The following is a 25,867-nucleotide window of genomic DNA, read 5'->3' as shown; positions in this document are numbered from 1 at the left end:
ATATATTGTACGCCTTTAAAAGTATTTCAACAATAATCTTCATTATTTCATTGCTTCCTTCTCCTTTTGGATCACTCAGCTATACTTTTCTGTTTCCCTAAGCTATAGAATTGCATTGTTGGTTTTAGATATGTCACCTTTTTTAGTATAGGCATTTAAGTTTCCTTCTGACCTTTGTTACATCCTGTGAGTTTTGGCATGTTATGTTTTTGTTTTCATTTGTATCGGGATATTTTAGGATTTTCTTGTGGTTTCTTCTTTGATCGATTGGCTCTTCAAGAGTGTATTGTTTAATTTCCATGTGTTTTGAATTTTTCAGTTTTCCTTCTGTTGAGTTTTAGCTCCATCTACTGTGCTCAGAGAAGATGCTTTGTATGATTTTAATGTTTTAAAATTTATTTAGAGATGTTTTTTGACTTGAAATATGGTCTGATATGTTGAATGTTCCATTTGTAATTAAGAAAAATGTGTATTTTGCTGTTTGGGGGTAGAGTGAACCATATACATCTGTTAAATATACTTGTTTCATAGTGTTTTATTGGTCTTTTTATCCTTACTGCTCACCTATCTAGAGGTTCTACCATTATTTAAAGTGGACTATTGAATTACCCATCTATTAATATAAAACTATTCTTTCTGTTCTGTCCTTTGTATAATTTAGGGCTTTGGTTTTGGTGCATGTATATTTACAGTGGTTACATCTTGATGAATTGACTTGACTCATTGATTAATATCTAATGCCCTCTTTGGCCTCTTATTGGAGAAGGAAATGGCAACCCACTCCAGTATTCTTGCCTGGAGAATCCCAAGGACGGAGGAGCCTGGTGGGCTGCTGTCTATGGGGTCGCACAGGGCTGGACACGACTGAAGCGACTTGGCCTCTTATAACTGTTTTTGACTTAGTCTTTTTTGTCCAGTATTCTTACATTCATCCTAGTTCTGTTTTGGTTATTATTTTCATGAAGTACTTTTTCTCATTCTTTGATTTTCATTTTTTTGTGTCTTTGGATCTGATAGTCTGTTCTAAAAGCACATAGTTGTATAATATTTTCTTTATTCTATCTCTGTCTTTTGATAGAATTTAATCTGTGTGCACTTAAAGTAGTTACTAGTAAATAAAGATTAACTTCTGCCACTTTATTGCCTGTTTGGTCTATGTCTTCTACATTTTTTTTGTCCCTCGTTTCCTGTATTACTGTCATCCTTTGTGTTTAGTTGATTTTTTTTGTAATGGCACATTTTGATTCCCTTCTCATTTTTGGGTATATGTTCTTTTGATATTTTTTTGTGGTTACCATCAAGATTATATTTATCATCCCAAACTTATAACAATGTAATTTGAATTGATACTAACTTATCTTCAATAACATAGAAAACTCTTCTGCTTTGTTGCTTTTTCCCTCTGTTTCAAGTTATTTTTGTCACCAGTTACATCTTTATAAAATGTGTGCTCTGCAATGTAGATTTATAACTTTATATTTTTGGCTCTGAAATTATATACAAAATAAAAATTAGAGTTAAAACCAAATATACAACAATACTGCAGTTTATATTTGCCATGTATTTACCTTTACTGGAGCCTTTATATTTTCAGATGGTATTGAGTTACCATTTTACATTCTATCTGAGGTATTTCCATTAGCATTTCTTATAGGTTAGATTTCATAATGAACTCCCTCAGCTTTTGTTTATCTGTGAATGTCTTAATTATGCTCTGATTTTGAAGGACAGTTTTGCTGGGTATAGAATTCAACCTTGACATTTTTTCTTTCAAAACTTTAAATATATCATTTAAATATATATCATTGCCTTCTGACTGATGATTTCTGATGAGAAATCAGGTGTTACTCTCACTAATGAGCCCTTGTGACTAGACACTCATAATTCTCTTTTTGTTTTTGGCTGATTTTAAAAAGTTTAATTGTAGTGTATCTTAGTGTGGGTCTCTTTCTGTTGATCTTACTTGGAGTTTGTTGTGGCCGTTGGCTTTATAGATACATGTATTTCATCAGAATTGAGAAGTTTTTGGCCCTTGTTTCTGCCACCACCCCCTCCCCCCCCCCCCCCCACCTTCTGTCTCTTCTCTTTTTGGGACTTCCAAATAATGTACATTTTTGTCTGTTAATAGTGTCCCACTGTTCTCTTAGACTCTATTCAATTTTCTTCATTCATCTTTCTGCTCCTCAGATTCAGTAAATTCACTAGTTCTATCTTTTAGTTTGCTCACATGGTTGACCCCTCTGGTGAATTATGCATTTCGATTATTTTAATTTTTACCTCTAGAATTTGATTCATGTTTATAACCTCAGGCTCTTTATTGATATTTGTTTGGTTTATATTAATACATTGTTTTTCTGGTTTCCTCAATTCTTTTACTTATTTTTCTTTAAGTATACTAGAGATAGTTTTAACGTTTTAAAGTTTTAAAGTTTTGCCTTGTAGATCTGATATCTGAGCTTCCTCAGGAATTGTTTCTGTTACTTTTTGTGTTTCTTTGAATATGCCACATTATCTGGTTTCTTTGTATGCTTTGTAACCTTTTCTTGTTCTTGAAAGTTGGGCATTTGTGGTAACAAATATATGATAATGCTGGAAATCAGATCCTACCCCTTCCCAAGACTTTGCTGCTTTAACTGCTGGAGGCTATGGTAGTCTTTTTGTTTAGTGCTTCAGTTTATTTTTGTAAAGTGTTTATTCTTTACTGTATTCAGTTATTGAAGTCTTTGTCCTTTAGCTTTTGTCTCCTCCTTTTGTGACTGAATTTCACCTTGACTGCCAACTGCTAAAATGAAAAAAACAAAAAGAAAAAAATCACACACAGAGATTCAAAACAAGTTCCTTTCCCAGTCCTTGTAGATGGCTAATAGAGCATTCCTTTAATACTTACCCAGATTTGCACTGAGCTCAGGGGTTATCCCAAAGTAAAGTGCCTCTGGATTTTGTGAATATGCATCTCTCTCTGAAGATATGTGTGGACTTATAAACTCTCCCATGTGAAAGGGTATTTTTGAATGTCTTAATTTCCCAAAGAATTTCCCACGACATTTAGTCTGCGACTTAGGCATCCTATTGCATATTGTAACCAGTCATCTTTTGCCCTGTGCAAAGGCACTTGAGCCATGATAAGATGGTTGGATGGCATCACCAACTCAATGAATGTAAGTTTGACAAAGCTCTAGGAGTTGGTGATGGATAGGGAATCCTGGCATGCTGCAGTACATGGGGTTGCAAAGAGTCGAATACGACTGAGCGACTGAAGTGAACTGAACTCCACTTTTCCAGTCTGTGTTCAGAGTCTGGTCAGAGATAATCCCTTTGCATCCTTTTGGTCACCACTAGACCAGTTATAATAGACACATACAGTAATTTGCTAGCAAAGTTTTTTTTCTGCTCTTTCCCAAACCAGAAAAGATCACCTACTGGGAACACTGGCTACTGCCACAATATGAATTATACTGTTTTAAAATTCTTGGACTTTAGATGGCTAGTGTGTCAATACAAAGAAATAGAGGAAAACAACAGAACGGGAAAGACTAGAGAGCTCTTCAAGAAAATTAGAGATACCAAGGGAACATATTATGCAAAGATGGGCTCGATAAAGGACAGAAATGGTATGGACCTAATAGAAGCAGAAGATATCAAGAAGAGGTGGCAAGAATACACAGAAGAACTGTACAAAAAAGACACTCATAACTCAGATAATCATGATGATGTGATCACTCACCTAGAGCCAGACATCCTGGAATGTGAAGTCAAGTGGGCCTTAGAAAGCATCACTATGAACAAAGCTAGTGGAGGTGATGGAATTCCAGTTGAGCTGTTTCAAATCCTGAAAGATGATGCTGTGAAAGTGCTGCACTTAATATACCAGCAAATTTGGAAAACTCAGCAGTGGCCACAGGACTGGAAAAGCTCAGTTTTCATTCCAATCCCAAAGAAAGCAAAGCTAAAGAATGCTCAAACTACCTCACAATTGCACTCATCTCACACGCTAGCAAAGTAATGCTCAAAATTCTCCAAGCCAGGCTTCAGGATTACGTGAACTGTGAAATTCCAGATGTTCAAGCTGGTTTTAGAAAAGGCAGAGGAACCAGAGATGAAATTGCCAACATTCACTGGATCATCGAAAAAAGCAAGAGAGTTCCAGAAAAACATCTATTTCTGCTTTATTGACTATGCTAAAGCCTTGGACTATGTGGATCACGGTAAACTGTGGAAAATTCTGAAAGAGATGGGAATACCAGACCACCTGACCTGCCCCTTGAGAAACCTATATGCAGGTCAGGAAGCAACTGTTAGAACTGGACATGGAACAACAGACTGGTTCCAAATAGGAAAAAGAGTATGTCAAGGCTGTATATTGTCACTCTGCTTATTTAACTTATATGCAGAGTACATCATGAGAAATGCTGGGCTGGAAGAAGCACAGGCTGGAATCAAGATTGCCGGGAGAAATATCAATAACCTCAGATATGCAGATGACACCACCCTTTTGGCAGAAAGTGAAGAGGCACTAAAGAGCCTCTTGATGAAAGTGAAAGAGGAGAGTGAAAAAGGTTGGCTTAAAGCTCAACATTCAGAAAACGAAGATCATGGCATTTGGTCCCATCACTTCATGGAAAGTAGAGGGGGAAACAGTGGAAGCAGTGTCAGACTTTATTTTTCTGGGCTCCAAAATCACTGCAGATGGTGATTGCAGCCATGAAATTAAAAGATGCTACTCCTTGAAAGGAAAGTTATGACCAATCTGCTACTACTGCTGCTAAGTTGCTTCAGTCGTGTCCGAATCTAGATAGCATATTAAAAAGCAGAGACGTTACTTTGCCAACAAAGGTTTGTCTAGTTAACGCTGTTGTTTTTCCAGTGGTCATGTATGGATGTGAGTTGGACTGTGAAGGAAGCTGAGTGCTGAAGAATTGATGCTTTTGAATTGTGGTGTTGGAGAAGACTCTTGAGAGTCCCTTGGACTGCAAGGAGATCCAACCAGTCCATTCTAAAGGCGATCAGTCCTCGGTGTTCATTGGAAAGACTGATGCTAAAGCTGAAACTCTAATACTTTGGCCACCTCATGGGAAGAGTTGACTCATTGGAAAAGACTCTGATGCTGGGAGGGATTGGGGGCAGGAGGAGAAGGGGACAATAGAGGATGAGATGGCTGGATGGCATTACCGACTCGATGGACATTAGTTTGAGTAAACTCCGTGAGTTGCTGATGGACAGGGAGGCCTGGTGTGCTGCGATTCATGGGGTTGCAGAGAGTTGGACACGACTGAACGACTGAACTGAACTGAACTGAGTGTACTGAGAATAAGCTTTGGAAGGCCTTATAAAAAATTCAAGAATATTTTATCCATTTTTTAAGTTACCTTTTTCTTGGTTCAACGTTTTCTTTATTATTGTAAAATTTTGAGTTTTCCAACATTGGTTTTGGACAGTTTCTACTATTTTTTGCAAGTTTTTTCAGGCAAGAGTGCTCGGAGCTACATACTCAGCATTATGCAAGTGTTACTCATTGCCTTCGTTTATAAATGGGTTAGTATTTTTACTGGATATACTATTACTGGATATAGTATTCCTGTTGGCAATAGATATAGTATTCTGGATACTCTATCCAGCTATGGTATTCTAGATATATAGTATTACTGGATATAGTAATCTGTGTTGGCAGTGTTTTTCTTTGAGCATTTTTAATATGCTATCTCTGTCTGTAGTCTCCATTATTTTTGAAGAAAAGTCAGTTGCTAATATTATTGAAGTGTATTGGAAATAATGAGTCATTTTCTCTTTTGGTTTCTAACAGATTCTCCTTGTCTTTGGCTTTTAGCATTTTGACCATGATGTGTCTATTCATGATCATCTCTGTTTATATATAGTACTTAGAGAGTTTGTAGTGTTTCTTGGATGTATAGATTAATGTTTTTCATCATTGTTTGGTAGTTTTCAGCCATTATTTCTTGGAGTATTTTTTCTGTTCCTTATTCTATTGCCTCTCCTTCTGATTATGTCCCATTATTTCTCTGTGTCTATTCATTTTTATTATTTTTTGATATATCTTCAAATTTTTTGTTCTTATTCCTACCAATTCATATTAAAAGTTGAGCTATTCTGGTAAGGTTAATATATATATATTTTTTTTTCATTTTAGTCACTTTTTTAGTACCAGATCTTCCATTTGAATGTTTTAAAATATATACTTTTTTTGGTATTTGCTATTGGATAAGACTGTCATTTTACTGTTTTGAAAAAGATATGGTACTTTTAAAAGCATGATTTTCTTTTGCTTTTTAAGTATACTTATAATGTCTCTTGAAATCTATTTGAAATCTGGTATCTGAATTTTCTCATGGACAGTATCTGTTGCCTGGTTTCTTTCCGTTTTATGAATGATGCTTGTCTCTTTCTTGCATGTTATAAGTTTTTGGTTGAAAAATGTACATTTAAAGTTATATTCTGTAAAGTTAGCACCATCACAAATGAAAAGCTATCTATGTCTTTCACCTTCAATATACAACTACTAAAACATCCACAGCACAACAAAGATGTCTGTGTTCAGTACATCAGGATGCTGGAGAATTCTGCATATCTGTGCAGTAAAGATGGTTGGATTGGAAAATATGGAGGATACAGAACGAAGGGAACAGTGGAGGCATGCTTGCAGTCCTGGTCTATCAACACCAGCACCTGTGCCCACAATCTCAGAGAATCTGACAGTGACAGAGGAGGTGATGCACATGATGCTATCTTCCTGGCCACAGTGGTGCCTGCAGCCACAAGAAACTGGGCAGCAGTGATAGTGAGGCCTTACTCTTGCCCTTCACTTGCACATCTGCAGCAGTGCAGCTTACGATACTGAATGCTACAGAGGTACCCGCAGGAAAATTACAGCACTGGACACCACAGAGTCACCCACAGGAAAGTTATAACACTGGATACCATGGAGGCATCTGCAGGACCCTGCCTCCTCCTGCCTCTTCCCTCATCGTTGTGCAACCTGCAATTCAGGATCCCAGATATGAGGGAATAGCCCACCATCCCAGTGCCCCAGGCAGCAGCAACTATGACACTTGTGGAAGCAGGGCACCAACGACCCTAGAGACACGAGAAACAATAATGAAGGCACAGGGCCACACAGAGGCAGAGGAGCATGGAAAATGCAGACTCTCAGATACACCCAGAGGCATCTCAAGTAAGAGAAGCCCAAAACTTGTATTATATCACCACCTACTGGAAATTAAAAGAAAGACTTCTAATTTCTGACCTGTTGAATTGTTAGAGTAAAGCAGAAAGGTGTTCCCTACTTCTATGTGTCAGCAGAGGAAAAACTGATCGAGCACCATGAAAAACCACAGTAACACTTTACCACAAAAAGAAAATGACAATTCCCCAGAAACTAAGCTTAAAAATCACGGAGCATTGCAACCTGATTGATAGAGAATTCAAAATAGCTGTCATGAAGAAACTCAACTAGTTAACACAAAATTCAGAAAGGTAGTTCATTGAGCTCAGGAATAAAGTTAATGAACAGAAGGAATACTTTACCAAAGATTTTAAAACTAAAAAAGAAACAGAAATTATAGAACTTAAGAACTCAGTAAATGATATGAGGAATGCATTATAAAGTGCTGGATACAGAGCAGATCATAGTGAAGAGATAATTAGTGAGCTCAAAGATGGAAATTAAGAAATAATGTAGTAGAAGAAGAAAAAGGATTGAGATATGAAAAAATGAGAAGATTCTAAAATAGTTATTCAACTCTTTTAGAAGGGCAACATTAGGGTAATGGGTATACCAGAAGGAGAAAAGAAGGAGAAGGGAGCAGAAAATTTATCTGTGATAGCTAAGAGCCTCCCAAAGAGGAGGGAAAGAACTGGGTATACAAGACCAGGAGGCTAAGAGAATAATTACCTCAATGCAAAAACCTTGTCTAAGACACATTTTATTAAATTTTCAAAAGTCAATGACAAAATTTTGAAATTCAGCCAGGAAAAAGAAAAGGATGGTAATCTACCATGGCCAATCTAGACAGCATATTAAAAAGCAGAGATGTTACTTTGCCAGCAAAGGTCCGTCTAGTCAAAGCTATGGTTTTTCCAGTAGTCATGTATGGATGTGAGAGTTGGACTATAAAGAAAGCTGAGCGCAGAAGAATTGATGCTTTTGAACTGTGGTGTTGGAGAAGACTCTTGAGAGTCCCTTGGACTTCAAGGAGATCCAACCAGTCCATCCTAAAGGAAATCAGTCCTGAATGCTCACTGGAAGGACTGATGTTGAAGCTGAAACTCTTAATACTTTGGCCACCTGATGCAGAGAGCTGACTCATTTGAAAAGACCCTCATGTTGGGAAAGATTGAAGGCAGGAGGAGAACGGGACAGCAGAGGATGAGATGGTTGGATGTCATCACTGACTCAATAGACATGAGTTTGAGTAAACTCCGGGAGTTGGTGATGGACAGGAAGGCTTGGCATGCTGCAGTCCATGGGGTCGCAAAGACACTATTGAGTGACTGAACTGAATTGAACGCAACCTCCAGGGGAACCTCTTTAAGGCTCTCAGGAGATTTCTCAGTAGAAATCCTACAGTCTGGAGGGATTGGAATAACAAGTTCAAAATACTGAAAGACAAGAACTCTTACCCAAGAGTACTCTATCCAGCAGAGTTATTTAGCTATGAAGGAGAAATAAAGGTTTTCCAAGACATGTAAAAGCTCAGGGAGTTCATCAAAACTAGACCTGTTGTACAAGAAATGTTGAAAAGTGTTCTTCTATCAGAAATAAAAAGGCAAGGGTACACGTATTTTAGCAGGGGGATAAATAGAATCAGAAAAACTTAACTCTATTTGAATAGGCTTCTAAATACTGTATTATAGCAGAAACATTAAAGGGGAAAGAATAACTATAGCCACTTGCAGTTTGGTAAAAAGTCAGAACATATAAAGGGATAATTTGAGACAGTAAAAACAAAAGGGAAGAGGAAAAGGATGTAATCCATAGACATAAATGAAGATGCTATCAACAGAAAAAAAGAGGATTTTTAACCACTGAGATATTTTATACCAAACCCACAGTAAACACAAAATATAAATCTACAGCAGAGACATGAAAATGAACAAAGAATAAACGAGAAAAGCATCACAGAAAACCAGCAAACCAAAACAGCAGACATAAATACAAAGTAAAAGAAATGATGGAGATATAAAACAACCAGAAAACAAAAAGTAAAATGGCAGTACTTAGTTTTCATCTATCAATTATAATTCATGTAATGGATTGAATTCACCAGTCAAAAGACACAGAGTAACCGGATGCATTAAAAAATAAGACTATATGCTGTCTCTAGAAGACTCACCTCAGTTCTAAAGACAAATGCAAGGTCAAAGTGAAGGGATTGAATATGATACTCCAAGCAGATGATATTCAAAGGAAGTTGATGTAGACATACTCATATCAGACAAAATATACTTGAAGTCAAAAAAAGTAATGAGACGAAATTGAACAGTATATAATGATAAAGGGGACCATTCATCAAGAAGATACAACACACACACACACACACACACACACACATATCTAACATAGAAAGCACCAGAGTGTATGTGAAACAGTTACTAACAAGCCTAAAAGGAGCAATTGACTGTAACACAATAGTAGGGGACTTCAATACCCAATTTACATTGACGGATAGTTCATCCAGACAAAATTCAACAATGATACAACGGTCTTAAATGATGCATTAGACCAGATGGATTGGATAGATTTGTTCAGGATATTCAGTCCAAGTGCAGCAAAATGCATATTCTTCTCAAGTACACATGGAACTTTTCTCAAGTTTAAACCGTATATTGAAACCAGTAAACCACCTGGGAAATCAATTAAATGGAGAATAAAAAGACAGTAGGAAAAAAGATCAATGAAATTAGATAGCTCCTTGAAAAGATAAAATCAGCAAATCTTTAGTTATACTCTTTAAGGAAAAAAAAAGACAAAACTCTAGAAAATATAGAAATGAGTGAGGAGACATAACAATGAATACCACAGAAATATGAAGGATTGTAAGAGAATATTATGAACAGCTCTATGCCAACAAATTGAACAAACTAGATGAAATGGACAAATTCTTAGAATTATACAACTTCCAAGATCGAATCATGAAGAAATAGAAAATCTTAATAGACCATATCACTGTAAAGAAATTGAAACGATAATCAGAAAGCTCTCCAGATCTGGATGACTTCACAGATAAATTCTGCCAACCATTCAAAGAAGATTTAGTATCTATTCTTCTCAGACTCTTCCGAAAAACTGAAGAGGGGATTATGATTCCTAACTCATTTTATGAGGCTAACTCCACTCTTATACAAAAACCACATAAAGACAACACACAGAAAAAGAAAATTACAGGCCAATATCTCTGATGAACATAGATGCAAAATTTCTGAATTAAAGTATTAGCAAGTCAAGTAAAACAGTACATTAAAAGAATCATCACCATGATCAAGTGGGATTTATCCCAGGATATAAAGAAGTTTCAACATCTGCAGATCAATCAATAGGATATCACATTAACAAAATGAAGGATGAAAATCATAATTATCTCAATAAATGCAAAAAAGGCATTTGACAAGATTCAGTGCTCATTTGTGATTAAAAAAAAACACCTCTCAACTAAATGGTTATAAAAATGACATACCTCATCATAATAAAGTTGTAAATGACAAATCCACATCTAACATCATACTCAATGGTGAAAAACTAAAAGTTCTGTCTCTAACATCAGGACCAGAACAAAGGCTACTCTTGCCACTGTTATTCAACATAATATTGGAAGTCCTAACAAGAGCAATTAGGCAAGAAAAAGAAATAAAAGGAGTCCAAATGGAAAGAAAGAAGTAAAAGTGTCACTGTTTGTGGATGACATGATTTTATAAAATGATAAAGAAAAAACTCTACAAAAAAAGCTATTAGAAAAAATAAATATGACAGAGTGGCAGGGTACAAAATCAACATACAAACCTGTGTTGCATTTATATATGTGAACAAAGATCTAGTAGAAAGAGAAATGAAGAAAACCAGTTTTATTTATAATCAAAACAAAAGAATGAAATACTTAGGAATAAATTAAACCAAAGGTATAAAAGACCTGAACATTGTTAAGAAATTGGAAAAAATACATAAATTAAAAAATATTCTTTGCCTATGAGTTGGAATGATTAACATTGTTAAAATATCCATATGACCTAAAAATATATAAGTTCAATTCAATCCATTTCAAAATCACAAGGACATTTTTGACACAAACAACAAAAATTTCTTAAATTTATAATGGAACCACTAAAGACCTTGAATAGCTAAAGCAATCCTGAGAAAAAACAACAAAGCTATTGGTATCACAGTCCATGATTTCACCTAGACTACAAAGCCATAGTAATCAAAACAGGATGGTATTTTCAGAGAAACAGACACATACATCGGTGGAATAGAATTTAGAACCCAGAAATAAACACACACTTATACAGGCAATTAATAGACAACAAAGGAACAATGAAAATACAATGGAAAAAGGATAGCCTTTTCAATAGATGATGTTGGGAAGCCTGGACAGCCACATGGAGGAAAAAAAAAGTGAAACTAGACCACTGTCTCATACCATACACACAAAAAAGAAAAGTGGATTAAAATTTTAAATGTAAGTCATGAAATCATAAAACTTCGAGGATAACTTGGGTGGTATGCTCTTTGACACTGGTCTTAGCAATGTCATTCTGGATATGTCTTTTCAGGTAAGGGAAGTAAAAGCAAAAATAAATTGTACTGAAGGTCCATCTGGTCAAGGCTATGGTTTTTCCAGTAGTCATGTATGGATGTGAGAGTTGGACTATAAAGAAAGCTGAGCACAGAAAAATTGATGCTTTTGAACAGTGGTGTTGGAGAAGACTCTTGAGAGTCCCTTGGACTGCAAGGAGATCCAACCAGTCCATCCTAAAGGAGGTCAGTCCTGGGTGTTCATTGGAAGGACTGATGTTGAAGCTCAAACTCCAATATTTTGGCCACCTGATGCGAAGCGCTGACTCATTTGAAAGACCCTGATGTTGGGAAAGATTGAAGGCAGGAGGAGAAGGGGATGACAGAGGATGAGATGGTTAGATGGCATCATTGACTCAATGGACATGAGTTTGGGTAAACTCTGGGAGTTGGTGATGGACAGGGGGGCCTGGCATGCTGCAGTTCATGGGGTCGCAAAGAGTTGGATACGACTGAGCAACTTAACTGAACTACATCATCCTAAAAAGCTTTTGCATAGCAAATGATACCATCTACAAATGAAAGACAATGTACTGAATGTAAAAGATATCTACAAATGATATATTTGATAAAGGATAAAATCTAAAAATATACAGAACTCATACAACTCAACAAGATATAAACAACCCAGTTAAAAATGGACAAACTACCCAAATAAACATTTTCTCCAGGAAGACGTATATATGGACAACAGGCATATGAAAAGTTGATCAACATCACTAATTATTACAGAAATGCAAATCAAAACTACAGTGAGGTATCACCTCACTCCTTGTAGAATAGCTCTTTTTCAAAATAAAAGAAATAATAAGTACTGTTAAGGATGTTGAGAAAAGGGAAGTCTTATATTTCTTGTTGGGAATGTAAATTGGCAGCCACTGTGGAAAACAGTATGGAGATTTCAAAAAGTTAAGAATAGAACTGCCATATGATTCAGCTATCCTGCTTCTGGGTATTTGTTTAAAGAACACAAAGGCACTAATTAAAAAAGATATGTACCACTATGTTCATTGTGGCACTGTTTATAATAGCTAAGATATGAAAACAACCTGAGTCTGTATCAGCCAATGAATGGATAAAGAAGATATGGTATACATATGTGCATATGTACACACACACACAGTAGAATACGACTCAGCTGTCAAAAACATGAAATCTTACCATTTGTGACAATACGGATGAACCTTGAGGTTATTATGTAAGTAAGGCAGTCTAATGGAGAAAGAAAAACACCGTATGATTTCACTGATTTGTAGAATATAAAAAGACAAAAATAAAATAAATAAACAGAAACAAATCCATAAATTCAGAGAACAGAGTAGTGCTTTACTGGAGAAAGTTGTGTGTGTGTGTGTGGGGGGTGTGAACTGGATAAAAAGGATTAGCCACTTCATCCCTTCTCTTGCCTCCCTTTCCTCCTGTCTTTCCTTCTGTCTCTCTATCTCTTTCTTCCATCCATCCACAAACCTACTGATATATATATATATATATATATATATATATATATACCTGTACTTCTTAAATTCCCATTTATTAGAAAAGAGTAATTGTGTGTATATATATATATATATGTAATATATATGTATAATATGTAATTATATATATTATACATATATATTACATATATATTATATGTATGTATGTATATTAGACACATATATTACATATATTATATGTATGTATATATATTATACATATATTACATATATATTATATGTATGTATGTATATATGTATAATATATATATATATATACAATTACTCTTTTCTAATAAATGGGAATTTAAGAAGTACAGGTATACCTCAGAGATGTTTTGGGTTTGGTTCCAGACTGCCACAATAAAGTGAATATTGCAGTGAAGTAAGTTACACAAATTTTTTGGTTTCCCAATGCATATAAATGTTATATTTATGCTATACTGTAGTCTGTTAAGTGTGCAAGCATTATGTCTAAAGCAACAATTTACAAACCTTATTTTAAAACACTTTATTCCTAAAGAAGTCTAACCATCATCTGAGCCTTTAGGAAGTTGTAGTGCTGTGCTTAGTCTCTTAGTTATGACTGACTCTTTGCGATCCCATGGATTGTAGCCCACCAGACTCCTCTGTTCATGGGATTCTCCAGGCAAGAATATTGGAGTGAGTTGCCATGCCCTCCTCCAGGGGATCTTCTCAACCCAGGGACTGAACCCAGGTGTTCTGTAATCCACAGGTGGATTCTTTACTGTCTGAGCCAAGAGGGAAGAAGTAAGTTGTAGTAACATCAAATATCATTCATCACAGATCACCGTACCAAATATAATAATAATGAAAGAGTTGAATTACCAAAGTGTAACAGAGATATGAAGTGAGCAAATGTTGGAAAAATTACATTGATAGACTTGACGAAAAATTGCCACAGTCCTTCAATTTGTAAAAAAAAAATGCAGTATCAGTGAAGTGCAATAAAAGGAAACATGATAAAATGAAATACGCATGTACTTGCAGTGTTATCTTGGCTAAAACCCAGTATTTTTCTCTTCAAAAATTCATTCAAGTTACTACACAGTGAATATATGGAGTATGAGAGCATTTCTAGAGTATAATAGATTTTTAGTGCTTGACCTAAAATTTGTTGCTCAGTTTTGGATTGGAAATAATGAATGTATGATGTATTTTTGATAGCTCAGTTGGTAAAGTATCCACCTGCAACACAGGAGACCCTGGGTTCAATTCCTGGGTCCAGAAGATCACTGGAGAAGGGATAGGCCACCCACTCCAGTATTCTTGGGCTTCCCTTGTGGCTCAGCTGGTAAAGAATCTGCCTGCAATGTGAAAGATCTGGTTTGATCCCTGAATTGGGAAGATCCCCTGGAGAAGGGCAAGGCTACCCACTCCAGTATTCTGGCCTGGAGAATTCCATGGACTGTATAGTCCATTGGTTTGCAAAGAGTCAGACACGACTGAGCGATGTTCACTTTTTCACTTTCTAGTTTTAGATAAAATATTTATTTAATACTTTATGAAAATAATTTAGATTTTATATTTTTGAAAAAAAGTAACATCAATTTTAAAATTGTTTCAAAGTGAAAACACAGTTTACAAAATTATCATGAGGAAAAGGCAAGGTTTGAAGAACTTTAGGTGAACTTTCACCACAGTAAGTGAACTCAGCATGATTTGAATCTGAAACATTATAAACTTATTATTATTATTTTTTTGCTGCACCATTTTTTTCTTCTCTGAGTGTGTTTATGTATCTGCATTTAAAATTAAGGCAATAATGAAATATCGGCTATTGAGTAATATTTAAGTCCGACTCTGTGTGACCCCATAGACGGCAGCCCACCAGGCTCCTCTGTCCCTGGGATTCTCTAGGCAAGAACACTGGCGTGGGTTGCCATTTCCTTCTCCAATGCATGAAAGTGAAAAGTGAAAGTGAAGTCGCTCAGTCGTGCCCAACTCTTAGCAACCCCGTGGACTGGAGCCTACCAGGCTCCTCCGTCCATGGGATTTTCCAGGAAAGAGTACTGGAGTGGGGTGCCATTGCCTTCTCCAATATTTAAGTTAATGAGTTCTTTTTTTGTTCATGTAATTAGCAACCTTTTTGTTGTACAGTCCTTCCTTTATTGAAATTTTAATAAGTAAATTTCTACATAGATTTTCAATTTTATTTGCTTTAGATTCTTAACTTTCACACCAGGAGACCATGTTATTTTTACAGTTTCTGAAAAAAATGACCTGTGACTGATATAAAGTTTCTTTGATTGTACTAACATTCTTTTAATTAAATGAAAAAAAAAGTAAAATTGAAAACACTATTAATTTTTCACTTATTTTGTGTATTTTTTTGAGTTAAATATGACAGACTTTTATTTATTTAATATTTATTATATTTGATTGTGATATGAATGCTCTATTTTTAGGCCTTTGAAGACAATTTAATTGAAGCAAGGCAAGAAATTGAAGTATCACAGAGTAAATATAATGCACTATCATTAGAGCTGAATAATAAACAGACAGAACTTATGCAGAAGGATATGGATATTACCTTGGTCAGGCAAGTACTCTGACTCCTTAATTTAATGTTGTAGAAATGTCCTTAGTTATGCAGAATGCCAGCATTTTTATATTTATTGTTAACACTCCAGAATGACAACAGTGTTTGTCTTCTGTGAGACCTACGTTTGTGTATTGGAACTATCTGGAATTAAGTGGGACAGTTGGAGGTTCCACAGGGTTGGAAAAAGCATGCACAAAGAGTATCCCTGTTTCAGATGTATTCATTCATTCATAGTTTCCTTATAAAATTTTTACCCTTGCATTATATAATATTCATTATTATTACAGTGAGTAATAAATGAGTAATCCAGTTTTGACTTCTTATTTTGTGTTGTGCTTAGTTGCTCAGTCATGTCCAACTCTTTGCAGCCCCATGGACTGTAGCCTTCCAGGCTCCTCTGTCCTTCGGGATTCTCCAGGCAAGAATACTGGAGCAGGTTGCCATGCCCTCCTCCAGAGGATCTTCTCCACCAAGGAATCAAACCTAGGTCTCCCATACTGCAGGCAGATTCTTTACCATCTGAGCCACCAGAGAAGCACATATGCTAAATAGTTTTAGTTTGTGAAATACTTTTTCTATATCAAAATATTTAATTTTATAGTACTGCTTATAAAGTGGAAGTACTTGAAAAACTTGTGTTTTTAAATGTTTTGAAAGATTTTAAACTACCTATTAATTTATTTTATAATGACCTGCATCAGAAAATAGTGTTAGAAAAAATCATAAAAGTATATACACATATACATATACATAAATGTCATACATGTATACACATGTATATGCATGTGTACATTTTAAATTTTAAGCTATTTAAATCACAATGTTTATCACATACTTGTATAAGCACAATTTCAGTTTCTGGTGCTACATGTAAAATATGTAATATATTTATATACATAATATATGTATTATGTTTATATATGTCATATATAAATGTCCATATATATATGTCATATATATATATATGACATATATAAATGGACAAATTCTTAGAAAAGTGTAACTTTCCAAAACTGAACCAGGAAGAAGTAGAAATCTTAACAGACCCATCACAAGCACGGAAATCGAAACTGTAATCAGAAATCTTCCAGCAAACAAAAGCCGAGGACTAGACGGCTTCACAGCTGAATTCTACCAAAAATTAAGAGTAGAGCTAACACCTATGTTACTCAAACTCTTCCAGAAAATTGCAGAGGAAGGTAAACTTCCAAACTCATTCTATGAGGCCACCATCACCCTCATACCAAAACCTGACAAAGATGCCCCCCAAAAAGAAAGCTACAGGCCAATATCACTGATGAACATAGATGCAAAAATTCTTAACAAAATTCCAGCAAACAGAATCCAACAACATATTAAAAAGATCATACATCATGACCAAGTGGGCTTTATCCCAGGAATGCAAGGATTCTTTAATATCCACAAATCAATCAATGTAATACACCACATTCACAAATTGAAAGATAAAAACCATATGATTATCTCAATAGATGCAGAGAAAGCTTTTGACAAAATTCAACATCCACTTATGATAAAAACTCTCCAGAAAGCAGGAATAGAAGGAACATACCTCAACATAATAAAAGCTATATATGACAAACCCACAGCAAACATTATCCTCAATGGTGAAAAATTGAAAGCATTTCCCCTAAAGTCAGGAATAAGACAAGGGTGCCCACTTTGACCACTACTATTCAACATAGTTTTGGAAGTTTTGGCCACAGCAGAGCAGAAAAAATAAATAAATAAAAGGAATCCAGATTGGAAAAGAAGAAGTAAAACTCTCACTGTTTGCAGATGACATGATCATCTACATAGAAAACCCTAAAGACTCCACCAGAAAATTACTAGAGCTAATCAATGAGTATAGTAAAGTTGCAGGATGTAAAATCAACACACAGAAATCCCTTGCATTCCTATACACTTACAATGAGAAAACAGAAAGAGAAATTAAGGAAACAATGCCATTCACCATTGCAGTGAAAAGAATAAAATACTTAGGAATATATCTACCTAAAGAAAAAAAAGACCTATATATAGAAAACTATGAAACATAGAAAACTATGAAAGAAATCAAAGAGGACACAAATAGATGGAGAAATATACCATGTTCATGGATTGGAAGAATCAATATAGTAAAAATAAGTATACTACCGACAGCGATCTGTAGATTCAGTGCAATCCCTATCAAGCTACCAACGGTATTTTTCACAGAACTAGAACAAATAATTTCACAATTTGTATGGAAGTACAAAAAACCTCAAATAGCCAAAGCAATCTTGAGAAAGAAGAATGGAACTGGAGGAAACAACCTGCCTGACTTCAGGCTATACTACAAAGCCACAGTCATAAAGACAGTGTGGTACTGGCACAAAGATAGAAATATAGATCAATGAAACAAAATAGAAAGCCCAGAGATAAATCCATGCACCTATGGAAGACTCTGATGCTGGGAGGGATTGGGGGCAGGATGAAAAGGGGACAACAGAGGATGAGATGGCTGGATGGCATCACCGACTCGATGGATGTGAGTTTGAGTGAACTCTGGGAGTTGGTGATGGACAGGGAGGCCTGGCGTGCTGCAATTCATGGGGTCGTGAAGAGTCAGACACGACTGAGTGACTGAACTGAACTGAACTGAACTGATGGAAACCTTATCTTTGACAAAGGAGAAAGAATATACAATGGAGAAAAGACAATCTCTTTAACAAGTGGTGCTGGGAAAACTGGTCAGCCACTTGTAAAAGAATGAAACTAGAACACTTTCTAACACCATACACAAAAATAAACTCAAAATGGGTTAAAGATCTAAACATAAGACCAGAAATTATAAAACTCCTAGAGGAAAACATAGGCAAAACACTCTCCGACATAAATCACAGCAGGATGCTCTATGACCCACTTCCCAGAGTAATGGAAATAAAAGCAATACTAAACAAATGGGACCTAATTAAACTTAAAAGCTTCTGCACAACGAAGGAAACTATAAGCAAGTGAAAAGACAGCCTTCAGAATGGGAGAAAATAATAGCAAATGAAGGAACTGACAAATAATTAATCTCAAAAATATACAAGCAACTCCTGCAGCTCAATTCCAGAAAAATAAACAACCCAATCAAAAAATGGGCCAAAGAACTAAACAGACATTTCTCCAAAGAAGACATACAGATGGCTAACAAACACATGAAAAGATGCTCAACATCACTCATTATCAGAGAAATGCAAATCAAAACCACAGTGAGGTTCCATCTCACACCAGTCAGAATGGCTGCTATCAAAAAGTCTACAAGCAATAAATGCTGGAGAGGGTGTGGAGAAAAAGGAACCCTCTCACACTGTTGGTGGGAATGCAAACTAGTACAGCTACTATGGAGAACAGTGTGGAGATTCCTAAAAAACTGGAAATAGAGCTGCCGTATGACCCAGCAATCCCACTGCTGGGCATACACACCGAGGAAACCAGAATTGAAAGAGACACATGTACCCCAGTGTTCATCGCAGCACTGTTTATAATAGCCAGGGCATGGAAGCAACCTAGATGTCCATCGGCAGATGAATGGATAGGAAAGCTGTGGTACATATACACAATGGAGTATTACTCAGCCATTAAAAAGAACACATTTGAATCAGTTCTAAGGAGGTGGATGAGACTGGAGCCTATCATACAGAGTGAAGTAAGCCAGAAAGAAAAACACCAATACAATATACTAATGTATATTGTATAATTTATATTGTACATACATTAATTATTATACATACAATAATTAATGTATATACATTAATTGTATAATGTATATTGTATAATGTATGATTTCATATATATGGAATTTAGAAAGATGGTAACGATAACCCTATATGCGAGACAGCAAAGGAGACACAGATATATAGAAGAGTCTTTTGGACTCTGTGGGAGAAGGCGAGAGTGGAATGATCTGAAAGAATAACATTGAATATGTATATTACCATATGTGAAACAGATTGCCAGTCCAGGTTCGATGCATGAGAAAGGGTGCTCAGGGCTGATGCACTAGGATGACCCAGAGGGAGTGGATGGGGAGGGAGGTGGGAGAGGGTTCAGGACGGGGAACACATGTAAACCCATGGCTGATTCATGTCTGTGTGTGGCAAAAACCACCACAATATTATAAAATAATTAGCCTCCATTAAAATAAATAATGGAGAAGGCAATGGCACCCCACTCCAGTACTTTTGCCTAGAAGATCCATGGACGGAGGAGCCTGGTCGGCTGTAGTCCATGGGGTCGCTAGAGTCAGACACGACTGAGCGACTTCACTTTCACTTTTCAGTTTCATGCATTGGAGAAGGAAATGGCAACACACTCCAGTGTTCTTGCCTGGAGAATCCCAGAGATGGGAAGCCTGGTGGGCTGCCGTCTATGGGTCGCACAGAGTCGGACACAACTGAAGCGACTTAGCAGCAGCAGCAAAATAAATAAATTTTAAAAAGTATTATTAACTTCATATATAATTATAGTGTACACAGATATTTACAAGCAGAGACATTACTTTGCCAACAAAGGTCCATCTAGTCAAGGCTATGGTTTTTCCAGTAGTCACGTATGGATGTGAGAGTTGGACTGTGAAGAAAGCTGAGCGCCGAAGAATTGATGCTTTTGAACTGTGGTGTTGGAGAAGACTCTTGAGAGTCCCTTGGACTGCAAGGAGATCCAACCAGTCCATCCTAAAGGAGATCAGTCCTGGGTGTTCTTTGGAAGGACTGATGTTGAAGTTCAAACTCCAATATTTTGGCCACCTGATGCGAAGCGCTGACTCATTTGAAAGACCCTGATGTTGGGAAAGATTGAAGGCAGGAGGAGAAGGGGATGACAGAGGATGAGATGGCTGGATGGCATCACCGACTCGATGGACATTAGTTTGGGTGAACTCTGTGAGTTGGTGATGGACAGGGAGGCCTGGTGTGCTGCAATTCATGGGGTCGCAAAGAGTCAGACATGACTGAGTGACTGAACTGACTAACTGACTTAGTATTTACTTGTATATATTTAGTGTATTGTTTTATATATATATATATATATATATATATATATATATATGGGCAGGAGTTTGCTTGGTTAATAGATTAATATATATTATATATACATTTATAGATGCACATATGTCTATATATGATAAAAAAACCATAGTTTCTCATTTTAAAGATCGTATTATAGGGATGTGCAAAAGTATATCTCCACAGATGACAGATGATTGACTTTATCCACTCATGGTATAATTTTTTTAAGTCAATAATTGATGAAGTCAAAAAGGTAATTCTAAATAGTAATAGAATCTTAATTTTAGAAGAAATCTGAAAATTATTTATTCCTATCTTCCTCCCAATAAAACAGCTCTTAGTCTTTGCTTGATGCTCTTAGTTTGTAAGTTTCTCAGTACTTTTCAAAACTGTTCTTTTTATTTTGTTTAAATTTTACATTGATTCATGTATTTACTTGAAATTTTCTTTTTTGCAGTATATACTATTTATCTTGCATGCTTATCTTGGAAATCTCTTAAACAGTCTAATCTCTGTTCTGTAGTTCAGACATTCAAATGGTATAAGATAACTCTATTAATATTTTTTCCCATTAGTTTATTAATTGCTTTTATTTCTCATAATTTTTCATGTGTATATTTCACACACATTATACTGTTTTAGGTTGCCTTTCTGAGTGCATTCCCTATTGTCAGAGTTCTTATCATCAACTATTACTACCAACTAGGCCAGAAGGGCCAAGAAGAGAAGCTTTTTTCCCCCTAATTTAATTGGAGGATAATTACAGTATTGTGATGCTTTTTGCCATACATCAACATGAATTGGCCATAGGAATACATGTGTACCTTCTCTCCTGAGCCCCCTCCCCACTTCCCTTCCCACCCTCTCTCTCCAAGTTGTCACAGAGCACCAGCTTTGGGTTCCCTGAATCATACATCAAACTCCCATTGGGTATCTATTTTATATATGATGATGTACACATTTCCTTGTGGTTCTCTCAACTCGTCCCACCTTTTCCTTCTCCCACTGTGAGAGAAGATTTTACCAGATCTCTGTGACAAGTCTAGCCCTGGGAGGAAGGTTGTCTCATAGAAGTATTCTTAGATAGAGGAACAGAGATACTGCCAACAGTGGCTTAGTGGAGAGGGAGCTAGGAAAAGAAATACCATGACCTCTTTTTCCTTTACTCTCTAATCGTTGGCCAGCACTTTCACCTACTCAAATTAAAACACGGAAGACTGGGAGCCAATGTAATGTAGTCTGTAGAGATTGGCTTTTCAGGCCAGAGAGTAGGCTAAGAGTACTAGAGAGTAAGTAATATTGTAGAGATGACGAAAATTGGATAAGAGAATATGTGACGCATTCTCCATTTCTGCTCTTTCACAGGTTTCCTGGGCATTTATTGCTTGTTAATTTTTCCATGTAAACTTTAGTTTAACTGGCTTATTTTGTGTTTGTTATTTTATTAGGGCATCAAATTGAAAAGCAAACTGAAGGAGAATTGAATCTTTATAATGTCAGTTTTTCTGTCCAGAGTATGGGACACCATACCATTTGTTTCAATACCTTTGTGTCCTTATGAGATGTTTTGTTCCTCGTGTGAGTTTTGACATTTCTTCTTAAATTTACTCATAGTTATTACATGGTTTTTGTTATTATTTTAAATGGAATCTTTCCCATATAGTTTACAACTGATTTTCCTTTTATTGCTTATTAGTTTTTGTTGTGCTCTTTTCTTTTATGTGCTATGATTTGGTGGGTAAAGTGTCCAACAAAGTTCTTTTGTTTTTATTGTGAATTATACTTTGTACTTTTTTTCTGTATGATTATTTTTGCCTTGAGTTCCAACTTCTCTGAAATTAATGCTATCACTGCTACTTTTTTTTTGTTTGTATTTATATGATAACAAAGTACATAATTGTTTTAATATAACGGTACATGTTAATATAGAAAAATACAAAGAAAACAGAGGGAAAATCACGCTGAAATACAATCCTGGAGAAATAATACCCAGTAAAATTTTATTAGAATAATTCTTTGTTTTTTTCAAAACATATTTATAGATTGAAGAGTAGGCAAATGGGTTTTTAGATAAAAGGGACTATAATTGAGCATTTTTATTTATAGGTAATAAATTTAGTTTTTATAATAGAATGGTAAATAAGACACTGATGTTAAATTGAGGGAATTATTAAATCTCAGATAATTTTTTCTTCTCTATAAGAACCACTAACCAACTTTCTAAAGTTAAGAAAGAAATGGCATGAAAAAACTTTGGAAGGTGATTTTTTTTTTTTAAACTACATTTCATTTTTAGTTGGTTTTGACATGATGCTGTGTATACTTAATACATACATTCAACCATTTTAACTCCTAATTTTGTGTCTTAAGATTTATAACATTCATCTCTGTGCCTAAAGATACTTAGGTTTAGGTTTTTATACTGCTTCAGTGCTCATCAGTTAACTTTCCTACTCATCTGTGTTTATTCCTGTACTCGGAGTTGATTCACCTTAAAGGTCCATTTTTACCAAAACCTTCTCTGTTGCTCAAGTATGCTTTCTCCCCCATTAACATCAGATTTAGCCATGTGACTTACTTTAGCCTGTGGAATGAGAGTGAATGTGACACATGTCATATGCTGGCAAGGGTTTTAAAAGAGTCATTGCTTGAATTGCCTTTGTTTTTTGCCCTCTGCCATTAGAGTGGCCTATTACTAATGATGTCTACCAGTTCCTGTTTGGGTTTTAGAAGAGGAGAAATTCTGCATGTGTGTACTCTGTCATGTCTGCCTCTTTGCAATTCCATGGACTGTAGCCTGCCAGGCTCTTCTGTCCCTGGAATTTTCCAGGCTAGAATACTGGAGTGGGTTGCCATTTCCTTCTCCAGGGGATCTTCCCAACTCAGGAATCAAACCCGTGTCTCTTGCATCTCCTCCATTGGCAGGCAGATTCTTTACCACTGGCACCACCTGGGAAGGCCTAGGATAGAAGAAAGGCACATGTAATATGAAGAAGCAAATTTTTTTTTGTGTAACAGTGAGGGTTTTTAACTGCAAAATAATCTTTTGAAGCTGTCTGAAACCCTTTGTCAGTCTTTGCTATCAAATTTGATGTCTACGGGAACATTTTTTCATAATTTATCCTGTGGCTCATTCAGTCCCTTAGCATCACTGTAAATCAGCAACACAATATTTTTAATCAACATTCTTCCTGAGATAGAAAGAAATGTCATTAGTTCTCAGCATGCTCTCAGCTCAACCCATATCTTTATTTTTTTTAGTCCATGTCTGGAGGAACTTCTCAAGTTTGAACCTACCAATTAATTTTATTTTACATAGTTTTAGGTTTCCAAATAACTTCTCTCCTTATATATTTTACTGCTATTTGATATCGTTCTTTCTTAACAGTCCTTCTTTATGTTATCATTTTCATTTCATCCATTCAACAACTGTCTTATCCCATGTATCCTAGAATACAGACTGTGAAGGTTAAGTACTCACTCCTTACTTGAGGGATTCAATTCAATGGCAGAGTTAGTGAGAGAAGAATAATCTAAGGGTCTTTTCCCTCCCTCTCTTGTTTTATATTTTCTCAAGGTATTGTGCCGTTATTGATTCTCTTCTTTCCCTTCCACCATTTTATGATTACTATTTTCTGCAGATTTCAGTTTCTTGAATAGTACAGAAAAGTGCTGTAGTCTGAATGTTTATGTCTACCCAATATTCATATGTTGAAGTTCTAATGCCTGATATGATGCCATTAGGAGGTGGGTCTTCAGGGAGGTGCTTTGGTAATGAGTGTGGAACCCTCACAAAAGAATAGTGCTCTTTTGAAAAAGACCTCCCAGAGCCTCCTTTGCCTTCCACCACTAGATGCGAGGATATAACAAGTCTATAACCTAGAAGAGAGCCCTCAGTTGGCTATGCTGGCAGTCTCATGTCTGACTTCCAGCCTGCCCAATTATGAGAAATAACTTTCTGATATTTGCAAACTACCCAGTCTGTGTTCTGTTAATATCAAAAGGACTAAGGCAGATGGTTTATCTACATGTATCTGTGTGGGTTTAGGGGTTGCTGTTGTATCTGGAGAGCATTAATATTCTAAACCTCTGAAAAAGCAGAGCTCTGAAATTCCCTGGCAGTCCTGTGGTTAGGACTCAGCCTTTTAAGCTGTGACCTGGGTTCATTCCCTGGTCGGGGAACTAAATTCTACAAGCCTATAGCACAGCAAAATAAATAAATAAAATAGATAAAAAAAAAACACAGCTCATTTCTCCCATATTAATAGTTGTCCATATTGAACAAGTGTCTGCATATCTTTTATGTTTCTTCTTTCTTTTAAGATTTGTCTTACATGAACGAATCACCAGTTTGGGGTTATAAGTAAAGAAAAGTTTCCATTAAAAATAGTCTTCAAAATATGCACTGTGATATATATTTATATATATTTTATATTTATATATTTATATGAAATATAAATGTAAATATTTTTCTCTGCAAGTTTATTTTAGAAAACATGTTCCAGTTTTATATGTGGTGGATTCACCACCACGGAAATCTGGAACCCTGTATCCAGAGATATGGTTTTCTTGGACCCTTATGCCTTGAATACTATCCCTCCAGTTCATTTGTCCTTCTACTTACCACCCTGGGTGGGGTGGAAGAACTGATTACACCTTGTATTGCTCCCCTTCCTTCTGACGTTTTTGTCTCATCATTTCCTTCAGGCTCAATTAGAGGAGTCACAGGAATCCCAGCTCAGGCCTCTGATGTTGCGAACTAGTTGTGCTTTAAGAAATTTTTGTTTGAAAACTAAATTTACCTTTGGAATTGTTCTTACTACATTTAGATTCTGTATAATATAAAATGAACATTGAGTTACCCTATCAGATTTTTGGCATCAGTGTGTATCAATTCTTAGAGCTGAAGTGTAACTTAATTTCAGTAAGAAGGTGGTACTATGTCTGTATATTGAGGACTTTATTATGATCAAGCTATAAAAGAAAACTGATA

At 35.9% G+C, this 25,867-nt stretch overlaps 1 protein-coding gene across 5 annotated transcripts in view; it reads left to right on the top strand.

The window, feature by feature from the left end:
- Nucleotides 1–25,867, top strand: part of CNTLN (centlein) — a 352,381-nt gene that overhangs the window by 126,833 nt on the left and 199,681 nt on the right. For all 5 annotated transcript variants that reach the window (XM_019965900.2, XM_070794501.1, XM_070794502.1 and 2 more), the window contains one exon: nucleotides 15,705–15,838. In XM_019965900.2, the coding sequence (XP_019821459.2) occupies nucleotides 15,705–15,838 (134 nt within the window). The remainder of the gene's footprint in view (nucleotides 1–15,704; nucleotides 15,839–25,867) is intronic.

Source organism: Bos indicus, chromosome 8 (genome assembly GCF_029378745.1).
Source record: "Bos indicus isolate NIAB-ARS_2022 breed Sahiwal x Tharparkar chromosome 8, NIAB-ARS_B.indTharparkar_mat_pri_1.0, whole genome shotgun sequence".
Lineage (NCBI taxonomy): Eukaryota > Metazoa > Chordata > Mammalia > Artiodactyla > Bovidae > Bos > Bos indicus.
Note: the sequence above shows the minus strand (reverse complement) of the source record. Positions and strands in the feature narration are given on the sequence as shown.